Genomic DNA, 11,559 nt, shown 5'->3' with positions numbered 1-11,559 from the left:
TAAGAATTTGAGTTTCTTCAGTTTTCTGAGGAAAGCTCAGGTTTACCCAGAAGCAAGATATTGGTTCAGATTTATCCCCAGTGTGCACAGACATAGATACCTGTGGTCAGACAAGTATATTTTTCACTCAAAAGCTTTGACTCTTCTCTTGAAGACTTACAGACTAAGACATGGTTCCCACACCCTTGATCCTACAGATAAGGCACACATGGTGAAAAAAAAAAAAAGCTAATCAAAATCTCCATTGTCTGTTTTACTTGAGAACTGAGGAGGAGAAAGAAAGAAAAAAAAAGGAAGAAAAAACTATTAGGATGACCTGAGAATATTCCATGAATTCCCAGAAAAAAATAGTACAATTCTATAAAGGTATTTAAATAGGGTACATGCTGAAACAGGAGTCACAGTCACCTTTACAATTCTCTGCAGCTATTGCTTTGCATGGTGTTCAGTTAGCTTGCTGGTATGGATCTCATGAAGAACTATAACATACAAGATTAACTAAGGTTATAAAGTTGGGGATCAGAGACTTCCTCTTGGAAACTCTTGGGTGACTGTAAAACTGCTCATTTATAAACATGCTGAAAGAAATGAAAGACTTCTTCTGTATGGAAGCATGCATTTAAGCTGACTAAAACAGGAGCAAAATAGGAGCATGACTGCATTCAGCTGCCTTCGTATGTTTGGTTCAAGGTCCCTTTCAAACCAAATCATTCTCAGTCTAATTTTACATATCTGAACGCTTCAAGTTGGATGCCTGAGGGAAAGATTTTGTAACAACTTCTTATTTAAGAGCACACGCTACATCAGGAGAGGAACGTGTTAGCAGGAGTAAGGAAAAGCTGGCAACACAGTACTGGAAACAGATGGCCTACAAGCAAAAACTCTAATATGATTAAGAGAAAGCATTGTTAATATGGTTACATTTCAAAAGGAAGAGTTCTGCCAAAACCAGCACAAAACAGACTAGTTATTAAAGATGTGATTTAACTGATCAAATTTGTTCAAAAGTCACTGCCTCTGAGCTGTAACCACTGAGCATGTGTTTATTTCCACTCCGATTCAGTGTGAATGAAAAAGACTGAACACAGATTACCATTTCCAGGTGAGAGGCAGAAGCTTCCTAAATCATGCTAATGCTGTCATCAGCTGTTACCTGACCATATTTCAATGCAACAACCCAACAAAAAAAAAACCACAACAGAGTACTGAAGTGGGTCATTGTTTTCAGTGGGTCTTTATTATACACCTAATTTGGACTGTTTAGCAGAGATTAATCCTGATTTATGAGTTTAAGAGTAAATACTTCAACTTGTGCTGAACTATGGAGCAAGACGTAACAATCCTGGTGGAAAGGCACAACATAAATTTGAAACCAATTTCAATAAGAAAGTGAAATTAAATGCCAGAAATACCTACGAAATCAGCATAAAATCTGAGACCAAAAGCAATGAGAAAGAGAGGAAAGAAGGGGGGGAGGAGTGAAATCATGTGGAAATCACAACTGGATGTTATTTGTCAGTATTTTTTTAACCAATTCTCCAACTGTTAAGAAACAATGCAACACCAAAATATATTAGGGTCAGATTCATCATACCTAATTTACTTGCTTACTGCATTCAGCATAAGACGTGTATATTGGATCTTCAGTTAACAGAAACATATCTCCTGATGCTAATATCTCCCACCCTAAAAACAGTAGCTTGAGATACATATGTTCCTGAAAGAGGGTATTTTTCTGTACAGACAGTAGGTTGGTTGGTCAAGATTAAATGAGCTCAATAAGAATTAAACCTGGAGCAAACATTTGTAATCAGCTTCAGGCCTGAAGAAGGAAGGGTGGAGAGAGAGAGAATACACAAATGAATTTCAGGCAGCAGTTCAACAGATACAAAACGCCACAACTGCTGTGGTCACCGTGCACGCACTAAAGTACAGCATTGGACAACGTATCCCAGAACACATGAGACAAGTAACCTGGAAGAGTGAAAGTAGCCTGCACACTGTATAATACTTGAATCTGCCCTGAGTTAAGTCAGGTGGTGTTTTGTTATGCTGTTCGATAGGACAGGATCTGCAGATCATACAGAAATCTTGCAAGTTTCAAAGATACTTCTAATGAAATGGTCTTACCTGTCTTAGAATCATAGAACAGTTTGGGTTGGAAGTGACCTCAAAGATCATCTAGTTCCAACCCTCCTGCCACGGGAAGGGATGCCACCCATCGGACCTGATAGCTATGCATTAGACCATACAATAGTGTAATGCCAGAAAACGTATCATCTGCTCAGAAGAGAAGATGAAGAAATAGAGAATGAGATGGTAATATGGAAAACTGATGGTAAGCACAACCTACTTGAATTAGAAGTAGAGATGAAGGAAAAGTATTTTCTTCATTTACTATTCCAAAGTACACTGGAAATTGAAGGCTACCATTTGAAAACAAGCTCATTAAAAATGTAATTTCAGTAATTTGTTTTTCAGTCACATACCTGTAGTAAGAGTAGACTGAGGGAGATGGCCTATTGAAACAGCATGCTAATAAACAGCAGCGGAAAAAAGGCCAATAATAAGCACATGATTATAGCTTTACATTAGAAGTTTTAAGAACAATTTGTAGCGTTTTCTATTATGTAAGTAGAGAGGAAAGAGTATACATACTCACAGAGAAAAGATAAAGGCAACAAAATCTTTTCCTTACTGGGATATCTAGTCCAGCTTTTTTCAAAACCATGCATCTAAACTGAGGTTCTTAATGTTTCCTCTTAAAGACATTGGATGCCCTGATGATGACTGGATGACCAGATGCTGAAAATCTTCAAGTTCAAGAGGCTGCAGAATATTCACGGAAGACACCCATTTCTAGGAGTATATAATTTACTTATTTGTAAAGACCTTGGCCCATCTCTTTGAAAGCTAACTACAGTATGAGAAGGTGCAATGCTTCAGACTCTTTACCGTGGTGAGGAAATTCTGATATCAGGCCCAACATGCTGCTCTGTGCATATTCTTTTTCCTTCAGCAGGTTTGCTGACATGAAGCAGGGTATGTACAATAATTATTTCAGTTTAAATGACCTGACCTTATTAAAAATTAAGAAAATGATTGCATTCATCAGTTGGTTAGGAGCCGTACTGGCAGAGCAGGCTCTGACTTTGCCTCCTGCTGTGCGTGATAACTGTCACATACCCCTTTCACCCCTCTAAACCCCAGTTGCTTTATTGGTGAAATGGAGGCAGGCTGGTCCACACAAACAGGGGCTAAAGGGCTTAGAAGAGCCCTTGAGTGTCTCAAGCAGGAGTTTGCTGTTGCTGCCCTGGGGCTGTTTAATCTGCATTGTTGCAACTGCTGGCAAAGCAAGCATGGTCAACAGTGAATGTTTTACAGCCAGTACTCTTTGGAAGAGCGACTAGAGCTTACGTCTCCCTTCTTCCACATGAGAGTCTGACCCAGCTGTACAGTGTCTTCTTCGTATCAGTTAATATTTACTAACTCATTCTATTCAAAATATGCATCATTTCAGACTGAAAAGTCTGTTTCTTACAACCTTGAACCCAAAATACTTTATTGTGAAGGAAATGAAGGCTGTGGGGTCAAGTATCTTTAGGCAGAGGAAAAGTTTCAAACTGGCTGTCCATCATCCTGAACAAGTGCTTTCACTTAAACAGAGTGAGAGAGAGAGACAGCAGAGAGCAGCATGCCCACTACCTCACATCCTACCAGCTGCGTTCTAGGAGAGTAGCTCGAGCAACACTCCAGGAAAGACCTCAGGGCTGCAGATCCCAATGAGAAGCAAGGTTGTTCCCACAACACCAAATCCCATCTCTTCCGTATTTCTTACTAGACACTTCCTAATGCTTTGGGCACACTGTAGGTGATGGGTTCTCTCCCCGCGTTGTATAGGAAGCCTGGGAGTCAAACTCAAAGCCTTTGTTTTTTTGTAGTTCAGTAGGCTTCAAATGTTAGGTACTGACACACCTACACATCCGTACCTGCCCTATCCACTGTACGTACCTGCTCCCTGTAGGCACTGAGGGCACATGTTAAGCGAGAGGTATGGCAGAGAAGGGCAGTTGTCATGGCACGCAAAGCAGCAGACCTGTAGACGAGAGCTTGGAAAGCATCATGGTCCAGTTAATCATCTTTATCCACAATTCAGACTATACAATCAAGTAACTACAAAATCATACTATCCATTTCAACTGTGGCTTTACCACACACTGCAAATGATCATGTCACTCCAGCACCCTTCCAAAACATACTATGATAAGTGAACCACACAAGAGTCAGCCAAGTGGCAGCCAAAAGGCAGCTTCACATAAGAACAGCCCTAGAGACCACAGCAAATGAGAACTATGAAGACAGGAAAAACTTGCCACAAGGCAATTTTTCCACCCCGCATCAAGAACAGTGAAAAACTGAAGAAGCAACAGACTTTCTAACACCACCTCAAGGATCAATCTACAAACTGCAGGAGATTCTGTGAGAAGGACTGACTTTTTCTGAGTTGGCTCATGCTCAATGCAGCTGGCGACCCTTTTGCTCAAAGCTGTGGTTACTGTAACAGTGAATACACAGATGTGCACCGTATCAGTGAGGAGAAGCAGGGGAGCATCTTTTGTCCTAACAGGGAGAAAATTTCTTTCATCAATGACAGGGCTGCTGTCTTGCATCCCAAAGCTGCCACATACCAACAAGTTGGAATATCTCATTCAGAGAGTTATTTCAGGCAGTGTTCGGCAATGCTTGGACAAAGACGTAACATTAAATTTCCTAGTAGCACTGCTAAGGTCAGTACAACTACTCCCCTGTGTGGCATTAGACATGGACTTTAGGTATTTTGCGTTGAAGCTTTGGCTTCAAAACTATGGGTCTAGTTTTCTATTTTATTGCAACTTACGTTGGCATTACAAGTGGATTTAGCAGCCAAAGCAGCAAGTACCTTATGCCTGCTTACAGTCTACTTTTCCCCTACTCTTCTCCAGTTTGCATGTCATATATAAGATGAAAGAATCAAACCACAAGGAACAAATAACATGCATATATGTATAAGTAAACCAAGTAGCATGTTCTCTAACAGTAAGAGCTACAGCCTATTACTGGGGTTACAGATCACCCACTACAGCCTAGGAGCCAAGTATCTGAGCTCAGTTCTTAGCTCCATCTAATTTTCCTGAGCAATCGCTGGGAAGTGACTTCCATATGCTGTACTTTCCCATGTAAAGCAATTTATATTGATGTTATAAAAATTTCCAAAGCTGGAAGTAACCTGCTGAGATGAGGCCTAGAAGTCAGAGCAGATTCCCATTTGCTTCAGGATTGCACTGACAGCTACTCTATACCACTGCCTTACTAGCTCATGCATCAGACAGCTTAGTGATCACCTATTCATACAAGGCCCAGCTGGGCCTAGCAAAGCAGGGATTTTTCTACTGGGCATGAGCGGATATTTCTCCTGAGAGGCTCCAGACAATGATGCCAGCTCAGGTGCTGCTAAATGTGTTCACTGGAGTTCCACAACTTGCTTGGGAAATATTTGCTGGTGCAAAACCCAAAACCACTGTCACGTAACAATGCTGTCCAGTAACCCAGACCAGTCCAGTAACCTCCCTTCTTTGTACTAGAGAGACCACAGCATAACATATATATATAAAATGAACCTCTTATCTGTGAAACCACAGTATTTTAGTTATATATGACTAGCACAAGGGCTAGTGGATCTGGCTCTATAAATAAAAGAATGTTACCCTCTCCCAGCACGTTAGTGATATCAGCTTTGGCCATAAATCACAGAGAAAACAGAAGTTTTGGTAAGTTCTACCACACATAGGAAATGGGACTGATAGCCCTCCAAAGCTTTTGGGGAGATCATTTTCTGTGTGTATGTGGTGGTGGTGGTGGTGTTTTTGTGTGTGTGTGTTCAAGCACATATTTTTGTGGATAATACAAAGTCAAATGAGATCCTCTTTGGTGTAGGAGATATTTGAATTAATTTTGTACATCTGTAGGCAACTTACAAAAAAACAGATCTTAAATATTGAGGGAAAAAAAGAAAAAAGGAAAAAAAAAAATCAAGCCTTTTTTTTTTCCACAATTGAAGATAACTACATATTAGATCTAATTGCTCCCAGAGATTCAAGTTTGTATCATTTTGATTTGTTTCAGGTAAAAGTTAAATGTTTGACATGATCAGGACTCTTTTGGGCGTGGAATCTCCATTCACGGAGATATTCCAAAGCCCTCTAGGACATGGTCCTGGGCAACTGGCTGTAGGAGACCCTGCCTGAGCAGGGGGAGTTGGACCAGATGACCTCCAAAGGTCCCTTCCAACCTCAGTCATTCTGTGATTCTGTGAAAGCTACATGTTAAGTCGCACATTCAAGTGACCAAGTGACTATAGCTACTATGGAAAATGCCATTTTTTTCCTGTTTCCATCATCCATTAGCTCACAACTCCCCTTTCAAGTGGTCCATTGGTCAAAGGGGTAACTCTGAATGTTATTCTGTACCTCTGTGGTGGGACTTAGCTGCAGTTTTGTAACTCGAGGTGTGAAAGGACAGGAACTCTTATTAAAGGTTTCCACTACAGAACAAGAGCTCTCACTTTTTGCAGCTTGATATAAACCTAACTTGCAACAAAGAAGCAAGTGCAACCACAAGCAGGGTTTGAGCAGGAAAAGCCTTCACAGGGGGGCTAGTAAAGAATGGGTGGGGAGAAGGAGGTGGTTCTGTCACCAGAAAAAGTACTGCCACTCAATTTTTTCCACTGACAGTCAACCCCACCATGACGCCCCAATAAGCGAGCACAAGAACTGACCACTGAGTGACAATATATAAGCTCTGTGAAAGGGGGCTTACGATAACCACTTTCTTCTCTGCCTTGACAAAGAAGCCACCAGCAATGAAGCTCCATACTGCAGTTATCCTGGTCATCTTCTGGCTTGGTGTCTTCACCGTGCACACAGCAAAAGGTAAGTTTGCAACCTAAGAGGAAGACAGGAATTGCTCCACATTGTACTAGTGGGCTGTTGCATTCAGGCAGGATTCATTCTCAGAGCTGATTCATAAGATCACACTTGCGAGAAACCAAGATCAGAACTACAAGAAAGGCAACTATAGCATGAGGGAATTTATGGGAGATCTCATCTGATGTCTTATCAATTAGTGCTTGGCTTCTGCTTTAACGCAAAGAGAATTTCTATACCTTAGTACTCTTACAGGGTTTTTGTGACTTATCTCTCAAAATTGTGGAAGCTTGAAGATACGACATCTTTTAATCTCACTGATGCCATATGCATTAATAACATTTTTATACATTATTTCTTGAATCAGCTTCAGATTTATTCTTTTCCTTTAAATAGGTATACTACTATTTTTTTTTTAATGTGTCCTTCTGAAACCATAAAGCCTTTCTCAACTGAATGTCCCCAGTTGTTAGAAGTTCTTCCAGTTCTGTAGCGCATATTACCTACGTGCTTGTTTCTAGACAAATATTTTGGATACAGACAGGCAAACTAAGAACAAAAAGTGTAAAGGAAAGCAAGGGATCTATACAAGGTTCTCTCTCTTCTCCTGATTTCATACAATTTAATATCATTTAAGAACATTTATGAGCACTGAAATGAACCACGTTTGTTAGCCATGTTTCAAGAGGGGTTGTATTGTAGTGACGTTTATGACTTTCGGATTAACCCACTTGCATCTTGTAGAAGACCTACATGTAGAACATACACACAAACACGTACACTTATAATCAGCTTTACGCAAACAAGCTGATAAAAATCACAGAAAACACTCATATGCAAGCCATATGCAAACCCACAAAAGCATGCAGATATAAACACCCAGAAAAGGCATCTTCACAAAACCACACCAAAACCAGACTAAGACCTGCTAAGCATTCACAAGATTATGTAGCTACATGCTGAGTACTTTGTCTTAGTGCCCCTATAGCTGGATCATGCTACGTCTTCATAGATTGACTAGTGCTACTGCTGTCCATCGAAGCAACATGTGCCTTAGTACCACAGACTGGCAGTTTGTACTGCCATGCTCCAGGATGCCTGATTTGTCATAAATATTACCCAAGTCTGAAACGTTATGTTGGGATGGTGTGCAAGGGATAGAAAAAGGATTAGAAGGAGGAATGACAAAGGATAGGAGAAGAATGGGAAAAAAGGGTAGTTATAGGTGCAGATTTTGTGCCAGCGAAAACTTTGGTTTTGTTCCCAGGTTTACAGAAGCTCTGCTGGTATTCCTTGTGTGCATTTCCTGGAAATGGCTTAGTAGAAGAGAATATTTTCAGGGATACTAAGGATTGTTTGACTATCTTTGAACTCTTTAACATTTTGAAAAAACAATTTGAGCAATGCAGTACTTATACTGAATCTCAAGAAAATATATGGCATTGCACGTGACTAATACAAGTTCAGAAGAGATATTCCTTCAGGCAATGAAAATCCCAAGAATTAGCAGCTCTGCCAGTACCCATGCACTGGCCATGCCACAGCTTCTGCAGAGGCTGAAGCGCATTTACTTCAGCTATTGCAACTGCTTCAAACAAAGAAAAACTCTCAGATAATGAGATTATGTGAAGCAGGTTTTATACTTAGCAAATTGTACCTGAGCAGCTCTTGGACTTCAAGGCACTTTCTCTATAAATTCCTCTAAAATAAACCTCAGAATACAGCAGCGTTCTGTTTGTCCTCATCGCACCTTTCCAAACCTGTCTTTGAAGGCTGGGGGAAAACCAGAAATTATCAAGCAAAGGCTTCCAGTAATATATACGTACCATCTCACTTAAACGAGCTGCCATTTTTCATTATTACTATGCAACATGACAGTTGCACAAAGAATTTTATATTGATGCTGCCTCCTTATTAATTTCCACTGCATTTCCTTGAAACATATCTAAATGATGAAGAAAATATAGGATTAGGTAGCACTCCACTACCCATAACACTAGACATGTAGCAAGAGTATGCAAATACTAGGCATTCTGCCAGTTAAATCTATATTTCAAGTGTTTTTTGTTGTTGTTGTTGTTTTTTAGGCTAGTTTTGGATGCCCAGTGTGAGACAAGTAGCCTTGCTTTCCTTTCCTTCGTGCGGAAAGTAGGGGCAATTATATTGATCCACATTTAGATAACATTTTGAAATCTACCTAGTAAATGTGCATTACTCCATATGGGCACTTATGTGCAGATGATACAGACCTAATCATGATGATACCAATGAAACTTCAGAGATAGTCTCACAAAACACACCTTGAGCTCTTTTGTATAATTAGTATTCTGACTGCACATCTCATGAGACACCCCAGTTCTAACCATAGCTGGAAATCATCTGGAATTTGTAATTTAAAAGCAGTTTTTATGGTTAAATGTGAATATAGTACTGACCACCTTTGTCTCTGTCTACTTTTCTCCTTGTAGGAAGCGTTGGAAGTCAACCAATGCGCAAATTTGCTTGTGTAAATCTATCTACACAGAAACTGGACATCAGACAGCTTGTCAACTACGAAAAGCAACAAGTTCCATTAAACGCTGTCATGTAAGTATCTGGTGCAGTGTCCACTTTCAGACTCATCTATGCAAACAAGCTACCATCAAAAGGAAAATGGCATCAGAAGACACTTCAAAGCCCAACTTGCTAAATCAGGCTAGTTCAGGTCACCCTTCCAGTTCCCACATGAAACAGTAAATCAGCAACTGAGGAGGTGAGGGAGACAAAGGGGAGATCCTGGAGAGCCTGAACACATGTTGTTCACGAATGCTGGTAAAAGGCTCACTGAACAGTTACATCTTTCTGCCCAGAAAGCTGAAGAAATCTCAGTGAGGGGGTAGGGTAAAGCCAGAAGCCCAGTACACTCAGCCAAGGGGAAAGATCACGTGAAAGAGTTTGTATTAACTATGACTTCTGCTAGGAGACATTTGGTCTCTTGATTTCACAAGCACATGCTTTTTAATCAAATCCGGGACCTGCTCCTTTTTCTTAATTGAATATCACCATATATTCATATGACCATATATGCTACATACATACCTATGCCACGGATATGGAACTGATGTTACTATGCACTGTTTATACCAAGTAACTACTACAAACTCAAGCGTGTGATATGGTTTTACCATACAGGTCCTCATGCTCTGCATAAAAGTAGCACTTCAAGCCTGGCTTTGTAGACCAGAATTTAATTGCTGTCTGACTTTTTCTTCCTGCAGGTTTATCACTGCAAAAGGTATCAAGATCTGTGTACACCCTGATCAGAAATGGGTGCAGGTTGCTATGAAGAGAATAGACCAAAAACGTACCGCCAAAAAAAAATAATCCTGTCCCAGGCAACCATCTAAGACCAACAAAATGGAATCATCATCAGTGCTGCACATACCAGGGAAGAAAGCCTTAGTATCTGCTTGTAGTCCTTGTTGGCAATAAATTCTCTGAACAAACATGAACTCATCAGAATCTACTCGTCACTGGCTGAATATCTGCTGACTTAATTTTATAGCTGGACTCTGTTACATTGTTTATTTTCCGAAATGCTTGTTAATATTTATTTACAACTGAATGTAGGTATCTTCCCATCCTTGCTGTCCTGACCCATATAGCATTTGAGGGTGAACGGCAGATTGTTTCACATGCTATAGAATAGATTACCTCTCACGGAGATGGATAATATACACTTCTGTGATGATGGAGGTCAATGTTCTGCATTGAGTGCTGGGTTTCAAGAGGTTCTATATAATTGTATGGTTACTCATACCTATATAAACTGTAAGAAAGATAATATCATGCTTCAGGCTATAGCCTGATCAGTGCAGTATTTAAGAAGGGGATCTTCGGGCCTTCTATTTTTATATGTTGCACTATTAGCTTTGACTTTAGTCTCGGGCCCATGTGATGTATGGATACTTTCACCAAGGGATGACCTGGGGTAATTCAGGATAACTTTAAGAACGCAACCCTATTCAGACTTGTACTTTGGAAGACTTGTCCTATTCACTGACTTCTGTGAAGTTGCTTTCACCTTCATTTGGGACAGAATTGAAAAAATATATTTTGTTTTGTTTTTCCCCTTTGTTTTTCTTTGAATAAGCAAGAATGAACCATAGCTGGAGTCTTTACTTCATGAATTCATACTTAGTTCTCTCGGGCAGGGAATTTGTATATGTAAATGTCTCTTACATTTTTAAACTTGATAAATTCTACTAATAGTAAGTTTTGGATTTTAATAAAGCTACTATGAGCCTGGAATCAAATGGTACATGTCTGCTTGTACATAACGCAGATGAAGACTATTGAAACAGGTACTAAGATGACAGCACAAATTGGAGACCTTTTGAGCAAACCAGCTAGAGCTGACACTACTTCCAACTCATGACTCAGATTGTCATCAAACAATCAGATGCTGGGCTGAAATACACCATATTCAATGGTAAAACCCCTCAGTTCAGACAATCTTTCTTCAAAAGTTTAGGTACTGTCAGTCACCCTAGGGATGTGTGAAGCCTGTCACATTATCAGTAGTAGATACAGAAGAGCTCTCAATAAAGAGAGACAA

At 40.1% G+C, this 11,559-nt stretch overlaps 1 protein-coding gene across 1 annotated transcript; it reads left to right on the top strand.

Annotated features, from left to right (window-relative positions):
• The first annotated feature begins 6,898 nt into the window (after positions 1-6,898).
• On the top strand, positions 6,899-10,325 carry LOC118245075 (lymphotactin-like). Its single transcript, XM_035540635.1, has 3 exons — positions 6,899-6,968; positions 9,431-9,548; positions 10,220-10,325. The coding sequence occupies exons 1-3, from the start codon at positions 6,899-6,901 to the stop codon at positions 10,323-10,325; spliced, it is 294 nt and encodes a 97-aa protein (XP_035396528.1).
• Positions 10,326-11,559: the final 1,234 nt, after the last annotated feature.

This window comes from Cygnus atratus, chromosome 1 (genome assembly GCF_013377495.2).
Source record: "Cygnus atratus isolate AKBS03 ecotype Queensland, Australia chromosome 1, CAtr_DNAZoo_HiC_assembly, whole genome shotgun sequence".
NCBI classification, from domain to species: Eukaryota; Metazoa; Chordata; class Aves; order Anseriformes; family Anatidae; genus Cygnus; species Cygnus atratus.
This window is presented reverse-complemented; position numbering and strand designations above follow the sequence as displayed.